At 42.1% G+C, this 17,619-nt stretch overlaps 1 protein-coding gene across 2 annotated transcripts in view; it reads left to right on the forward strand.

The window, feature by feature from the left end:
- The window catches only part of CHST9 (carbohydrate sulfotransferase 9), a 132,513-nt gene extending 119,265 nt beyond the window's left edge, over nt 1-13,248 (forward strand). The window contains exons 3-4 of one of the 2 annotated variants that reach the window (XM_060243863.1): nt 7,046-7,083; nt 10,904-13,248. In XM_060243863.1, the coding sequence (XP_060099846.1) occupies nt 7,046-7,083; nt 10,904-12,007 (1,142 nt within the window). In that variant the 3' untranslated portion in view covers nt 12,008-13,248. Of the gene's footprint in view, nt 1-7,045; nt 7,084-9,281; nt 9,605-10,903 lie in introns of those variants that run through there. The other variant, XM_060243864.1, reaches the window with a different exon arrangement.
- The last annotated feature ends 4,371 nt before the right edge of the window (nt 13,249-17,619 follow it).

Genomic DNA, 17,619 nt, shown 5'->3' on the forward strand with positions numbered 1-17,619 from the left:
CAGCAATCCCTGCAACCACTCAAATTGTGACACTGACAAGCTGTAAAGGGAGTGTCATCCACATATCTGTGCCCAGAAATCTGTGATTGATAGAGTTGGACTGAAATTCCCACAAACGATGTCAAAACCCTTTTTGTGAAGAGATAAATGTAGTGTGCTGGAAATCCCAGGGTTACCTTAATATTCAATAATACACATTGTTTATAATTGTATAAATAATAAAATAAAGTTTCAATTTGTCTAATATATCTTTACTTGTGTCCCAGTTAGCTTCCCTTTATCATTAAAGATTTCTGCATCTCTCAAAACCACTTTTCCACATAAACCTGTTCCAGTAAATGCATCTAATCATGGCTGAATGTTTCCTTTTATGGAGTCTTCTATATATGAAATTAGGAATTGTGTTCTAAAGCTGCAATTCTGTGTAAGCTTGTACATGTACCCATTACAGGAGTGTGAAACATGCAGACCATAGACCGCATCCAGCCTTCACAGGGCTCAAATACAGTCCCCAAGCAACTTCCTCCTTCTCCTTCCTTTCCCAGGCACCATAGGTTGGGGTTTTTTTCCATAGGTTGGTTTTGTTTCCTGCCTCTTGCCTCCCTTCTCCCTCCCCACCTCTCTGTCTCACACACACAGGTACACAGAGAGCTCCATGACTGCTTCAAAGGAAGCCCCTCTCTCATTCTCTCCCCTCTCTCACATACACACACGCACACACACACACATCTGCTTCGTTCTCTGGGGCTGCTACTCCTCTTTTGAGGAGGAAGGTGGGGGGAAGAAGGAGAGAGAGAGAACAGCTTCAACATTTTATTCCAGGTATAAACTTTTGTGTGCAAGCTACCTCCTTCTCTTTTTTCTTCTAGGTATAAGCAATCACTCTCAACTGGATTGGTTTGTCCACACAGGAAAATCCTGGTGCAAATTATTCTTATAAAGCAATAATAGTGATCTATTCAGTGATGTGTGTGCAGCCCATGGTTGTTATTACAGAGAAATGGGTGTCTTGTAATAAAATATGCTAGTAAGCCTCTTTTGTCTCATGCACAGCAAACCATCAGTATCATGGCATACAAAATACTTTAGGAATCCATTCTGGAACATATGTTACTGGAAGTAACTAGCCAGGAATTCTACATTTCAGTCCTTCTGAATTTCATTTTGGAAGATAGAAACAAAGTTGGATGGTTCTTTGGGTTTGGATGCAGTGATTATGATGTAACTGTATATGGCATGCTATGGCCAGTATGTAAAAATCTCTTGTAACAAAATGTTAAACATCATGTCATTATCAATACACAACTCATTCTCCTTTATATTTAATAAGGTAATATAATTTAATTCCCAAGCAAGAGCTGTGAAAGGTGTCTATATGATAATAATAATAAATTTATTTTTATATCCCGCCCTCCCCCGGCGAAGGCAGGCTCAGGGCGGCTCACAGGACATGGTGTATACCATGATTACAGTAAAATACAATCATTACTATAAAAACAGTTAGAATATAGTTAAGTTACATTCATAAATTACGTTTAAAGTTAGATAAAACAGTTAAACCATTATAGATTATCAATTAAGGTGCTACAGTTCAAAATATGTATAGGATGGTAGATGTCATTAACCGGGTTCCATCTTAAAAGGGAGCTGAAAGAGGGCGGTTTTGCAAGCCCTGCGAAACTGATTTAGGTCTTGCAGGGCTTGCACCTCCTCTGGAGGACAAGAATCAAGAGACTGAGCAAGGAGCAGATTGAGAAATATTCACCCATAGAACATAAATCACTCTTGTCCCATTTCTCTAACAGTAGTCCTGTTGATAATCCAAAATTTGTTTTCCCTCGCAATCTCCTGGGCCATTATACTGAGCACACTACACTGCAACATGTGTAGAAATTCCTCAGTCTCAAATACTCCATGTCATTTTCTGGTATTCTATGAAGCTGAGCTCAAGGGCACTCAGAGAAGCAGACTTTTTCTGTCTCCCCCTTTCCCCAGCAGCCTCTGTGATGTCCAGGAAGTTCATTGCTGGAGCTAGAGACCTCTTGTGGACAAAGCCAGTGGGGCCATGGGTGGATGAGAAGCTGCATTAAGGAAAGGAAACTGGCATCCATCTCCTGCCTGTAGGAAGTGGCCAGGAGTTTTCCCCAGCTACAACATCAACTTGTCCAGCCACAGGATGCTGCTGGAGAGAAGTGAAGATGGGGAAAGATCTGCAAATCCTTTTTGCTTATGATTCATTGGGATGTACCTCTGCCTACTAATTACTGGTGGGCATTTGTCTTAGAAAGAAGCATGCTCTGAAACACTCATCCTGCTTTGGAACTCCATCTGAAGGATTCCTAAAGGAAGTGAGGTCCCTAGTAACCACTCCACTTCCAACCAAAGGAAAGCCATCAGGAGCATTTTGAACAGCTTCCAATGCATAGCTGCTTAACTTGGCTCCCAGCTTCCTTTTTATCCTTCCTTTAACTGCCTGGAGCCTTTTTCTATGTAAGGAAGGTGGATTCCAAGCAGGCAGAGGTCAGGCAAGGGGCAATATGACTGACAGCTCTAAGCTGTCTATGAGGCACAGAGCAGCTGAATGAAGGCTACTAAAAAGGCTGCTAATTGTTCCTTTTTGTTCCTTTCCTAATCTCGTCGATTCTTGAAAATGTGAAAACTTGCAGGTTTTCTGCTCTGTGAGGCCTTCTTGGAGTGAATGGCTGTAAGACCTTTTGTTCTGTTGGTTAAATCAGTAAACTTTCTTATCCCACTGCTTCAAGTCTCTGAAGCATATATAAAATCTCTGAAGAAATAATAAAACAAACAAACAATATTTCTGTGCCTTGAGGTTCTTTCATTTTGACACAGCATTTAAACACCAATGCACAAAAGTATTATACATTCGCATTCAGTAGTAATTTACTTGGGAACCCCTGCACCAATCTTTTTGAGAATTCTCCATCAACTTTTAGAGTGTCAAATCTGTATTTCCTGAAGCTTTGGTGCTAAATGGGAAGCAAAGTAACTAGAAATGCAGACCCTGGTGCCATTTTTATAGATAATTCCTGAGGTCACAAACCTATTGTTCTAAAATATTTTAGGAATATTACCAAGAAGGACCTTTACAATCTCTGTGGCACAAAAACACATGGCAAGGCCAGCAGAAGTTGTCTTAAATTATTAATTTTAATCAACTATTTATATTAAATTTAGTAGGCATGGTTCCCCCAGGGAGGTCTGCTATCACTACAAATTTTATCTGATTCTGAAGTGAAATTAAACTAGGCTTCCAAGTCCCCAGGGCTGGTTTTGCAGGCTCCTCTCCGTCTCAGCCAGCTGGCTTGCAGGGGAAGCCTCACTCCAACAACCACACTATGCCTTTAGATCTCAGGTATGTTCAGAAGCTTTCAGCGGTTCTGTTTTGGAAGGTGTGTGTGTGCCTTTAAATCTCAGTAAGATATAAGCCGCAGGGAGGGGAATGAGCAGGAAGAGCCATGAGAGAGGAAGCAAGACAGCCCAATCTCTCTGTTCATTTTGCATTCCTTTCAGAAGCTGTTTGTGTACTAAAAGGGATAATAAAGAATTAGCTAGAACTTGAGTATGGGTTAGAGGTTGGATCTCTAGCCTGCCCAAGCAGGTCTCACCCAGGACTCTCCTTTCTTGTGTCAGGTTGCTTTTGGCTGCTGGGGGCATATGCTAATGAGATGCTAATGAGCTCCACCACCTATTTTCCTACACAACGATCCCTGGAGAGAGCTATGGCTAACCCAAGGCCATTCCAGCAGCTGCAAGTGGAACATAAGAACATAAGAGAGCCATGTTGAATCAGGCCAATGGCCCATCCAGTCCAACACTCTGTGTCACACAGTGGCCAAACATATATACACACACACACACACTGTGGCTAATAGCCACTGATGGACCTCTGCTCCATATTTTTATCCAATCCCCTCTTGAAGCTGGCTATGCTTGTAGCCGCCACCACCTCCTGTGGCAGTGAATTCCACATGTTAATCACCCTTTGGGTGAAGAAGTACTTCCTTTTATCCGTTTTAACCCGACTGCTCAGCAATTTCATCGAATGCCCACGAGTTCTTGTATTGTGAAAAAGGGAGAAAAGTACTTCTTTCTCTGCTTTCTCCATCCGATGCATTATCTTGTAAACCTCTATCATGTCACCCCACAGGCAACGTTTCTCCAAGCTAAAGAGCCCCAAGCGTTTCAACCTTTCTTCATAGGGAAAGTGTTCCAACCCTTTAATCATTCTAGTTGTCCTTTTCTGGACTTTCTCCAATGCTATAATATCCTTTTTGAGGTGCGGTGACCAGAACTGCACACAGTACTCCAAATGAGACCGCACCATCGATTTATACAGGGGCATTATGATACTGGCTGATTTGTTATCAATTCCCTTCCTAATAATTCCCAGCATGGCGTTGGCCTTTTTTATTGCAATCGCACACTGTCTTGACATTTTCAGTGAGTTATCTACCACGACCCCAAGATCTCTCTCTTGGTCAGTCTCTGCCAGTTCACACCCCATCAACTTGTATTTGTAGCTGGGATTCTTGGCCCCAATGTGCATTACTTTGCACTTGGCCACATTAAACCTCATCTGCCACGTTGACGCCCACTCACCCAGCCTCAACAGATCCCTTTGGAATGCCTCACAATCCTCTCTGGTTCTCACCACCCTGAACAATTTAGTGTCATCTGCAAACTTGGCCACCTCACTGCTCACTCCCAACTCCAAATCATTTATGAACAAGTTAAAGATCATGGAACCCAGTACCGAGCCCTGCGGCACCCCACTGCTTACCGTCCTCCACTGCGAAGACTGTCCATTTATACTCACTCTCTACTTCCTATTAATCAGCCAGTTTTTGATCCACAAGAGGACCTGTCCTTTTACTCCATGACTCTCAGGTTTTCTAAGGAGCCTTTGATGAGGAACTTTTATCAAAAGCTTTCTGGAAGTCAAGGAAAACAACATCTATTGGGTCTCCTTTGTCCACATGTTTGTTCACCCCCTCAAAGAAATGTAACAGGTTAGTGAGGCAAGATCTTCCTTTACAGAACCCATGCTGAGTCTTCCTCAATAAGTGGAGAACTGGGGAATCACACCCAGCTCTCCCAGATGAGAGTCTGCACACTTAACTACTTCACCAAAACAAAAGAAGTTGAGCCACCAAATAAAGCAATGAAACAAGAATGAAATAAATATACCATTATTCATTTATAGGGGGGAGGATGGGAGGAGCAAATGTAACACACTGTTTTCCCTGATGTTGCAGGTGGGCAAGGGAAGAGAATAACAAGGTGAATGTGGCAGAAGCCATTGCTACCACCACCCAACTAGGAGATGGGCTGGGAACTGCCATTGCCTCTGTTGAAGCTATCAGACTAGAGGCAGGTAGACTAGGGAAGAGAATAGAAGGGGAGGGAATCAGAGCAGCTGTGGAGTGAGAAGGGCCAAACAAATCGGCCAGCAGCAAGAAACTGCTGGAAACAAAAATGCTCCCCCTGCAAGTTCTGTGGAGGTCCACATTGTATGTATGGACACAGAGAGAGAGAGAGGTAGGTAGGAGGTAAGTAGCTAGATGGGTAGATGGATGCTAGGTAGATAGATAGATATTCCTCAGCATTGCACCCACAGGTGCCATGGCACCTATGGGCACTTCCCCAGGCATCTGCAATGTGCTTCAGGAAAGTAGACAACACCTCTGTGAAGTAAGGTTGCAAGGTCCCACCTGGCAGCCAGTGAGAGGATCCTGGGTCTTCTCTGGGAGTTCGTCCACATGGCACAATGACATCACCTGGAAGTGATATCATCATGTTACCAATGTTGGGGGCAATGTTCTAGTTTTTGGGCAAAACTCTATGGTTTGTAGCCAATTTTACCATGGAGTTTTGCCAAAAAATTAGAGCATTGGTGCGTAATGTCGGCAATACAATGACATTATTACGAGGTGACATCATCATGTTGCCTTTTGGGCCAGTTGGGGGCAGGTGAGGGAATGTCCCAAAAGCAGGGGTTTCCCCACCCCCTGCAGGAGTCTGGAAACCTTTTCTGTGAAGGCAAAACTATTGTGTGTTCTATCCTCCCTCCTCCATCTGTATGTGTGTAGGAAAGGAAAGTTCCCCTGTGCAAGCACCAGTCGTTTCTGACTCTGGGGTGACGTTGCTTTCACAACGTTTTCATGGCAGACTTTTTACGGGGTGGTTTGCCATTGCCTTCCCCAATCATCTACACTTTCCCCCCAGCAAGCTGGGTACTCATTTTACTGACCTCGGAAGGATGGAAGGCTGAGTCAACCTCGAGCCGGCTACCAGAAAAGCCAGCTTCCACCAGGGATCAAACTCAGGTCGTGAGCAGAGCTTAGGACTGCAGTACTGCAGCTTTTACACTCTATGCCAAGGGGGTATATATTATCCTCCCCTCCTCATTAGTAATCTTTTGAGTGTGTTTGTGTTACCCCTCTCCATGTTTGTTATCCTCCTCCCTTCTCCCACTGTGGCAGTCTTCTGTGTGTTTTAGTGCTATTTGGCTGGCTTCATTGTATGTTTTATCTCACACACACACCCCTTGGTAATCTTGTGTGTATTTATCCTCCCTTAGCCATCTTGTGCATGTGTTTGTGTGTATTATCCCAGTTTAATCTTCTCCTTGTGTGTGTTAGTCCTCCTTGGCTATTTTTTCTCTCTGTTTTATTCTTCCTTCCCCCTTATAAGCTTGTGGAGAGGGCGGGATATAAGTCGAACGTAATAAATAAATAAATAAATAAATACTGTCTTCTTCTATGTCTGTGTTACCACCACCACCCTTGAGTTTGTTCTCTCTTTATGTGTGTTTATATCCATCACTCTTCTTCTTATGTGTGTATGTATGCTTTGCTGCACATCATGTGGCATCTATTTTGTGCTCAGTTTCACTTCTTGTGGAAAACATTTGATAGTGGTTGTCACCATACTGGCTCATTTGGCTTATGAACCATATTTGTAATGAGTGTACTCAAATCATTCAAACGCTATAATACTGATTATTTTTGGTTTTGTCTTTCAGAGTCTGAAGAAAATTTAAAACAGCAGATCAGTAATCAGGTATTTCAGTCATTTTTAACTCATCTTTAAGTTGTATGTTCCCAGTTATGCATGAAGTATTTAATAAGCAAACAATTTAATAAAAGCAATTTTAAAAAGCTAGAAATTGCAGATAATCAGAAATCTATTGATATTGTCAATTAAGTGGAATATGTGATATTTTTATTTCCAAGTTGAAAATCAGCCTAGTATTGGATAGTGGCTAAAAGAAAGTTGTATAACCCCTGATAAAACAGACGTGTAATTGAAGCCAACAGGTTGCACTCACATCTTATTGTCTTCAATATAGAAATTCTGCAGAGAAAGTTATTATTCTTAAGACCACTTGAACCAATGGGATTTAAATAGGAGGCAACAGATGTGTCCTATTGATTTCAATGGGTCTTAACACAACTCACTCTGGATTGGTGCTAAAAGATTCATGCATAACAATAATTACATTTTCCAGCAGATGAGATCAGATCAGATTTGGGTTACAGTTGAATTTCACAGTGGAACTAAGGCCTTGTGTAGAAATGTTGCTAGGCTGGCAAAGGTTCATGATTCCTTGGCATTTGCTATGTTCAGCTTAATAAAAACACATAATATTTTGACTGAAGGAATAAAAACAAGGAATTTAATTACCAGTTTTAACACACATTGGCAGATGAAATTAGAGATTAATTCCCTTTATCCAAGTTGCTGCCTACACAAATCAGCCTGCTGATGTGGTTCATATAAACAGACTTATTTCATTATGAATTTTGTACAGTCTTGTGTTAATTCAGAAAAGGAAGCTGTTCTTTCTCAGCTGTGGCTGAGCCATTCTGTCCAGCTGCTTTAGCCAAGCCATTCTGTCTGATGCTTTCTGTTTTTCCTTATAAATGAGCTTTGTGTCTAGCTTTTCCAAGTTCATTTCTTTCAGAGTTGTTCCTTGGACTAGATAACTTATTTTTATCAACTTTTTCCATTCTTATATTTTAATAATACTGCAAGTTTTAAATAAACATCATTACAAACTATGTATTTGAGGCTTTTGTGACCAAGTCCTCCAGTTTCCTTGGTTAGCATTAACTGCGTAATAAAGATTTGGTGGGTATCAATTCAGAAATGTGATACTCTGCTGCATGAACAAGGAATTTGTGAGTATTCTTAGCTAGCCACAAAGGCTAAATATTTATTGTTACTCATATGTCACTGTGGTTTACTGTGGATCAGGGTACTCTATCAAACATAACTGTTTTCAGTCATTCAGCAACAGTTACCCCTGCATGAGCAAAATACACTTTTGCTTGCACAAGGAGAGAGGATCTGTGACTTCCATCTATTTCCCATTGAGTTATAATCCATGCTATTCCAAAAAATCCCCCAGCCCTCATGAGCAACTTTCCAGATGCTGCAAGGGTCTGCAGGAGACAGGGAAATGGAAATGACCCATTCTGTGAGCACAGTTCTGATTGTGGTTCTTTGAATCCAACCCACTGTTACTAAGGTCTGTTCCAAAAAGGTTACATGAAACGGTCTCTGAATGACGTCTATTTGATGCAGGTGGCCAGAATATGTAGAAGAGGTTATGCAGTGATAAACTATGATTATTGGAAATGAGTATTCATTGGTATTGTTTTCACTCCCTCATAGTAACCTATCTCACAAAGATGCTGTGACAATAAAAGCACCTTTGTGGTAATAGGAAACAAAATGCAACAGACATGCAAGTTGTCCAAGGCAGCTACCTCCTAAAATGGTGCTCTAAAAGAAAGGTATACATTCATCCTTTTTGTTAGTTAGCTAGTGAGTGAAAAGGTTCCAGAACTACTTTCAATGTTTATCAACTTACACAGAAGACATGAAAACATGATCCAAGACATCTTGCTCACGTCATTGTTAGCTACTAAACAGAGTAGATAAATCAAAGCACTTACAGGGTCCATCTTCATATAAATAACAACTATTAATTACCCAGTAATTGAAGCACTCAGTACATTTTTTACCATCCATGCCATTTGACCCAGAAAGCATGACAGTATATGGTGATGTACTCTTGTTTTCCCCTGATTCCACATCACATAGTCTTCCTCAGTGTTCAGCCGCAGGAAGTTAATGAACCCATCACCATCATTCTTTGACGGATGGCACCTACTGAGCTCCATCATTATCAGACAGCTACGTATCATTATTACTATTACTATTTACTATTATCAATTGTGTGTTTTCTGTAGTTCAATCCAATATGAAGGGTCAAGAAGATAAAATAACAAGAATTGTGTATCTTTTTGTCCTTGGATTGTTGATTTCCTTTTGGCTTCGAGTTTTTCCCTTCTTCTGTGCATCCAGTCAGTGCTGCTTTTTTCCTGACTGATTTTGCTCCTGAAGCTGCAAGGGGAGCAGTTTCAAGGGACTCCTGCTGTGTATGTCAGCTGAACCTGGGGAGAGCTACCTGAGGCACTTGTACGAAGCTCAGCTGATCCTGTTCCAGCTAAAAAGTCACTCCTGTCATAGTGGTTCAGCATCTCTCCCAGCAAGCGCATGCTGTCTTTCCCAGGTAGCTGCATTAGAAGTCCTCTGGTCACTTTCTGTTACCTTTCCACAGTATCCTTCGGGGTAATTCTAAACTTCAGTTAAGGGTTCTAGTGGGCCATTTGTTTTAATGCACTTAGAGAAAAACCTGGATTTTTATATCTTCCTCTTTTTTGAAATTTGTTCAAAAGTTTTTTTCACTCATAGCCTGGTATACATTATTTATTTATTTATAATTGCTAAATTAGAAGCTGTTTTCAGAATTCATTGTTCAGATATCATTGTTGATAAAATATCAGTATTCATAAATACCCTGATGGGCTCTTCTTTGTGTTTTTCCAAGAATTTCAGATTTAATCTACATACATTTAAATGATAAAAGTACAGTTATAACCATAGTAGGTTTCCAGCCAAATTGATTAGCTGTTGATCCTATCTTTAGTCAGTTCACAAAATCTAAAACAAATAGAACAATAAAATCATCAGTAAAACAGAAAGTTGGATCCTAGCACATGAAAGTTGTCTACTGTTCAGGAAATAACACTGCAAGGAAATTAACACTGTGATTCTTATTTCCCTCAGTGAAGCTCTGTTGATAGAAGAGACAGAAAGACCAGTTATTAAGGATCACTGGGTCTCCAACTAGGGCCAGATCTAGCAGAGGCAGAGGGGGATGCTTGGCCTGGGCGCCATTGGAGGAGGGGCACCAAATTGGGTATGGAGTCCATTGTATTCTATGGGACCATAAGATAGAATGGCCCATAAGATAGAATGGCCATTTTTTTTTTTTTGCCCCTGCTCAAAAAACATGTAGATCCGGTCTTGTCTCCAACAACAGCATAGGGGGCAAAGTGGGAGGCTGGAATCAGCAGAAATTGTCACCTCCTGTTCTGCATGCAGAAATGCCATTTCAGCAGAAGAACTTCTATAAATGGCTTACTTGGATGGATTAGGTACAACCATAACTAGGGGCAGTTTGGCTGGGCAATTTCAATGTTTATGTATTACATTTCTCTCATCATGAATGGTTAGACTATCTCATAACTCTTGTACCTGCAGCAGAAGCACAGATTTAATAAAATACAGTTTTGTCAATCCTCTCAGTAAAGATATTAGAACTCCAATAGCAAAGTGGTTCTTATGGATGTTGGAGTTATTCACACTTGTTAAAGTAACTTTCTGTGCCATTAGGATGTACATTTGACATCAGGAAATACAACACTAATTCTTTTAACCCTTTGATTGCTTTTTCCTGTCTGAGAAAGGAGAGCAATGTATGTAATACTTATAACCATATTTTACATGTTGTCTCTGTTTTTTACAGGACATCAAATTCTGTTATACAGAGGAACCCAAAAGGGCACCAGAATTTTTGATCACTTCTCAGAAGCTTGACAGATCAAGTACAGTCCTTACTAAGACTGTGTCTTCCCAGGCAAATGCTAACCCCTTTCTAGGGATAGCTGCCTCCCTAACTCCTGAATTATTTGAAGAGCAGCAAAAGATCAAATTGCTTCTTAAACAGTTCAAGCAAGTGAATTTATCCCCAGCAATGCGCCCATTGAATAAGAGTTTAATTAAAGATGACCGCTGGAAAGCCACAGATGAAGTTCAGGAGAAACGAAGGGCTTTCCTTTATAATTTCTGCAAAAAACATATTAAAGAAAGCAGACCCCTGATTCACCTCATGCGCATGGTATCCAGAATATACGTGGAAGATAAACACAAACTCTTGTATTGTGAAGTGCCTAAGGCAGGCTGTTCTAACTGGAAAAGAGTTTTGATAGTACTCAATGGTCATGCCAGATCAACTTATAATATTACCCACAATACTGTGCACTATGGAAAGCATTTGAAGAAACTAGACAGTTATGATTTAAAAGGGATACACATGCGATTAAAGACATACACCAAAGTTATATTTGTACGGGATCCCATGGAAAGATTAGTATCTGCATTTAGAGATAAGTTTGAACACCCAAACAGCTACTACCACCCTGTATTTGGGAAGTCAATTATTAAGAAATATAGACATAACGCAGATGGAGAAGCATTGACAACAGGCTCAGGAGTACAGTTCAAAGAGTTCATTCAATATTTGTTAGATTCCCATCGTCCAATAGGGATGGACATACATTGGGAACAGATCAGCAAATTGTGTCACCCTTGTATTATTAGCTATGATTACATTGGTAAATTTGAAACTTTAGAGGAAGATGCCAATTATTTTTTGAGACTAATAGGGGCTCCAGAAGACTTGACATTTCCTAATTTCAAAGATCGACATTCCACCGATGAAAGAACAAATTCAGAAGTTGTGAGACAGTACCTTGCAGAGATCCCTGATACAGAGAGACAGCTGACTTATGACTTCTATTCCTTGGATTATTTAATGTTTAACTATAGTGTACCATATGTAGAACCCTGATTTTGTTTAGGTTACTGCGCACACAGTTTTACTTTGCCAACTCTGAATGAAAGAAACACAGCTGATTGCAGTAGTGTTCATAAATCCCAATTGGCATAAATTATAGGAATAACACAGGAAAGGTCTGGGAGGGAAAACATTTCTATATTGAACAGCTTTAAAAGGTGCAATGTTAGAGACCTAACCTTTATGACATTAAATACAGCAATCTCATAATGATTGAAAAACCTCCCAAATAGCTTGGTTTGATTGTATCTCTTCAGAAATTACCTGTGATGAATGTTTTTTGTATATTCTGGGACTACCAATCAAAAGCCAGCTTTCAAAAATGGCTTAATATACTGTATATTAATGACTCACATGACATCAGGATGGGTGGGATTGGTTCCACGAGTAATGATAATCCCTCCAATCCCACTGCATGTATTTACTGCAATCTGGCTGCACAGACCAAAATTTATTACAAAAGCAATACACCAACCATTTAAGCACAGGGTACCCATAGTACCTTAATCTAGGCCTCCTGCCATGCTCCCAATACCTAACTGATGCTACTGCTAGCTTTCTAACAAAATGTGCAAATGGTTTTGGGAGAAATAAGCAACAGGATGATTCCAGCAATTTCCCCTAATTGAGATATAGGCAAAGAAGGACCAAGCAAAGAAGAATCTTGATCTTCCCAAATCATAGCAAGTACCCCACCATAGATACATATATATCTATCTCCAGACCTCTCCAAGAGAAAGTTTCTAACACTCTCCATGCAAAAAAATAAGACTCCACTCCTCAGTAAAAACAAAGGATTTCTTTTTAGGCTTACACATCCCTGAAATGTTGCATTTTTAATTATCCTCACATTTTACAGCTCCAACATCCCTTCTCTTATTCTATGTGAAAAGGTATACAAAGTTTACCCCTCAGCCCCAATTTTTGAAGTTGGTTTGGATTTATCCTGTTACTCTAACTTCACAGTTGGCCTTCTGATTCTGTGCTCCACTGACCTGGTCAGTTTCATCCCCTGATACTGCTTTGTCAACCACTGAGGACACCCCCACTTCTCTCCAGGATCAGGTTCATATACTGTATCTTTATTTTGTAAATTTAATCCCCTGTAGGCAGGCAGTTTCTCCAGGGAACACCTTTTATGTGTTATTGTTTTGTCCCCCCCTTTCTGTAATTTTCATTGCTACTTTACCATATTTTTTCCCCTGCTTATAAAATAAAAAACCCTTTTAAAGTTTTTCCTCCTTGTTTTTCTGAGCATTGATCTGAATCTGGACCTTGGAGTACACAGGCTAATGGTGCCAAGTATTTAAGTACCCAAATGTATATTTGTTCCATGCTAGCAAGGGGACATCGTTGAACATCAGGGCTCTAAAATGTGTGTACTGGTTTGGGTAACAATTTGCTTCCCCATCCAGCTAAGAATGCTCATCCAGAAACCAGTTTCTGCATGTTGCCCAGAATGTTATTTGCTAATACCAACTTTTATTTAAACATTTTTGAGTTTTTAAACCTGACACATTATATATTCTGAGCGAAAACAAATTGTTCTCCCTTAAAGTTGCTGACACCACCAAGGTTTTGTTCTTTACTGGTCTAATAGGAGAACAGCTTTTGCAAATAATTTGTACTGGAATGACAGTGTGGTAACAGAGTGTCTTTATTGTAGAATAAGAAGCCCCTCATGCAGAAATCCTAAGTGGATCTACTCAGAATTTATTGGGACTTACTCCCAGGGAAATGTTCATAGAATCATAGAGTTGGAAAGGACTTCCAAGGTTATCTAGACAAACCCCTAAACAATGCAGGAAAATCACAAGTACCTCCCCCTGCCCTCCTTCAAGTTCACAGAATCGTCATTGCTGTCAGATGGCCATTTAGCCTTTGCCCCCCCCCCAAGTCGGAATAAAGAGGCGGACACAATTAGATTGGTAAAACTATGGGCCACTTTATTAAATAACACAGCAACGGCAAGGGCAACCGAACTGCGACCAGGTCAGGGCCAGGGGTCTCCTCAGACCGCTCCCCTGCCTTTTCCAGCGGGCGAGAGACCTGGCCCCCCAGCTGGAGCTGTGTGTCACAGCTCCCGTCAGGCAGGCCCAGCAGGGAGGCTCGCATCAGTGGGCCCATACACCAGACGCGCGTCTCAGCGAAAGGCACCCATCCAATCGAGTCTCCAGGACAGTCTGCATTCACACACCTCGGGTCACCAATACCCAAAGGTTGATCCTGCCAGACCCCTAACTCCCCAAAAGGGGGAGGCTAACCGGTTCTCCCCAGGCAGCATGGCGCCATAAACTCCGTAAAACCTGCCCTAAAAAGTGACCAATCTATAAGAAGGCACCATCCCAAAGCCAATTCCTCAATCCACTGATATGCTATGCAGGGTAGGCAAAAAACACACCCCAGTCACAAGCCAAACAGCCTACAGTAGGTTGAAGGCCTGCCAGAAGAGAACAGTCTTACAGGCCTTGTGGAACTGGGCGAGGTCCCGCAAGGCCCTAACATCTTCCGGCAGTTGATTCCACCAGGATGGGGCTGCCACTGAAAAGGCCCGATCCCTGGTGGTCACTAATCTCACCTCCCTCAGCCCAGGAATCACTAGGAGATGTTGGGATCCAGATCTTAGTACCCTCTGGGGAACGTGTGGGGACAGACGGTCTCTCAAGTAAACGGGTTTTCGGCCATAAAGGGCTTTAAAAGTAATAACTAGCACCTTATAATGAATCCGGTACACTATTGGTAGCCAGTGCAGTTCCTGCAGCGCTGGCTGTATGTGCTCCCACTTGGGCAGCCCCAATAGCAGCCTAGCAGCCACATTCTGCACTAGCTGGAGTTTCTTGGTTCATGACAAAGGCAGCCCTAAGTAGAGGACATTACAGTAATCCAATCTCAAGGTGACCGTTGCATGGATCACATTTGCCAGGTCGCGACAGTCGAGGAAGGGAACCAACTGTTTTGCCTGCTTTAGATGAAAAAAGACAGATTTTGCAGTTGCTGCTATCTGGGCCTCCATTGACAAGGAGGCTTCCAATAGCACTCCCAAGCTTCTGATTTTGGGCGCCATTGATAGTGGCGCCCCGTCAAAGGCTGGTAGGGGGATTTCCCTGCCCAGGCCGCTGCAACTCAGCAAAGAACCTCTGTCTTTGTCAGGTTCAGGTTCAGTCAGCTCAGCTTAAGCCAACCAGCCATGGCTTTCAATGCCTGATCCAGATTTTCTGGGACAGCGCCAGGCTGGCCGTCCATCAGTAGATAGAGCTGGGTGTCATCAGCATACTGATGGCAACCCAGCCCATACCTCCAGACAATCTGGGCAAGGGATCGCAGGTAAATGTTAAAAAACATTGAGGATAGAACCGCCCCCTGAGGCACACCACAATCAAGTGGGTGTCTCTGAGACAACTCTCTCCCAATTGACACCCTTTGTCCCTGACCACATAGGAAAGAGGAAAGCCACTGTAAGACTAGCCCCTGAATCTCTGCATCGGTGAGGCAGTGGACTAGCAACTGATGACTGACCATATCGAACTCAGCCAATAGGTCTAACAACATCAGTACCGCCGAGCGACCTCTATCCAGATGCTGCTGGAGATCATCCACTAGGATGACCAGAACTGTCTCCAGAACTTGTTTAAAAACCTCCAAAGAAGGAGAGCCCACCACCTTCTAGGAAGCCAGTTCCACTGAGGAATCACTCTGTCAGGAAGTTCTTCCTAATGTTTAGCTAGAAATTCTTTTGTTTTAATTTCAACCCACTAGTTCTCTGGTGGCCTTGACAGTGGGTTGGTCCATACTACTGGGGAGATAGGCTCCTCCTCCTCTGCACAGGGTCGGTTCTTCCAATTGATTTGGGGGGGAGTGGCCTATCCCCAGAGAGTTCTCCAGTCATTCCAGCCCTGCGAAACTAGCAGGATGTGTTTCTTCCACTCTCTGAGAGAGTGCAACAGATCTGGACAGCAGGAAGAAGCCAGTGATGTTGATGTGCTTGGGCAGCCAGGAGTCCCCTGGGATGCAGTACTGCAGCCAAAAGAGCATGGCACCGTTGGCATCAGGGTTTTTCCCCAACAACTTCGGGCTAACGGCAACCTACCACAGAGAAGTGTACTTGAGAGAAGACACTCTTTTTCCTAGCTCCCTATCGGGCAGGAAAGTGGCCTGCTCACTTCTCAGGGCGAATAGAGCAGAACGGGGGGATCAGCAGGAAGAAGCCAGCCTGACCTTGATGCCATTATGCAGTAAGCCGCTATTATAGTGGATGGAACCATCCACTTTTTCAGCGGCTTGCTGGTTTTTGCGCCGCCACCACCCCAGCACTGAATGTCCCGGAAGGCCGTCATAGGAGATGCCAGCCACCCCACAGCTATTCCCGCCGATCAACTGATTGACAGGGGAGGGGGGCTTGAAAGAGCCCCGGGAGCCAGCGCTTCGTCACCAATTCCCCACAAGCATTAAAACTGGGTGGGAGGGAGGGAGGCGGCGGACATCAAGGCTGCCTAGGGCACCATGTACCCTCAGACCAGAAGGAGATGAAGCCCATACAATACCATGGACTCCTGTTGATTCTTTTGAATTCTTTTCTCTATGAATGGCAAACAAGAATTCAGTATGGTGTCATGTGGGCTTCACAACTTCTCAAATTCCTCCTAAGAACCACAAGCATAAAGCAAGTTCTGAGGGCCAAAATAAAAAATGAAATTCACAAGGTGATTTCAGGCTATCGGTAATACTGGTGCCATTATGCCATCATCATTTCCAGTGATTCAAATGATACCTTCAGAAATTCACAAACATTATTTGTAAACAGCTTCAGCCTCTTGTCGTTAATCTGAACAGCAGGGATCTATAAAAGCACAAACAAGCTGGCCTCAATACACACATATCCCTGCAAGTACAAGATCAAAACTTAATTACAGAGGCTTAAGGGTTGAGGTAATTGTGTTACGAGATCATAAGATCATTAGGAATTGTCTTTTCTCTATACTGTTACATAGCTTATTTTTAAAACCACAAAGCAGCAGCAAAGATGGTTTTGATGTTTGTATTGTGCTTGTATTGTGCTATTTTTCTTCACACCCACACCAACTGTGGATGGTGTTCAGACCCTGTTATATTTGGGGCAATTCAGGAGAATAAATTTTGGCACTGGCTTCAGGCAGTGCACTGAACATCCTGTTTTCCCTCCCCACCCCCATGTTGTTCCTCTTCTTTTCTCTTTGTCTGATCATTCTACTTCCAGCTTTGCTTCTTTGTTCCTACATAGTTGCCAACAAGTTGAAGTGGCTTGCATATCTCCAGCTAAACTGGATACCACTCTATGCAGCAGTATTCTGCAGTAGATACTGAGAACTTACAGTGTTCAGCATTTAGAATTTGAAAACTGTCTTAAAGCTAAAAATTGTACCCTACTTAATGCAATACTGTACTTCCTTATGTGGTTAAAACATAGGAGCACAGAGCTGAGAGCAATATCCAGCATCATAAAATTACTACAATAACAATTAGAAACAATATCACAAAACTCTAAAACAAATTCATCTATACATTTGCAAAAGTATACATCTAGATCAAATATATTTCATATAGCATCTAAATATCCCAAGAGGTTTTTT

Source organism: Heteronotia binoei, chromosome 7 (genome assembly GCF_032191835.1).
Source record: "Heteronotia binoei isolate CCM8104 ecotype False Entrance Well chromosome 7, APGP_CSIRO_Hbin_v1, whole genome shotgun sequence".
Taxonomy (NCBI): Eukaryota; Metazoa; Chordata; class Lepidosauria; order Squamata; family Gekkonidae; genus Heteronotia; species Heteronotia binoei.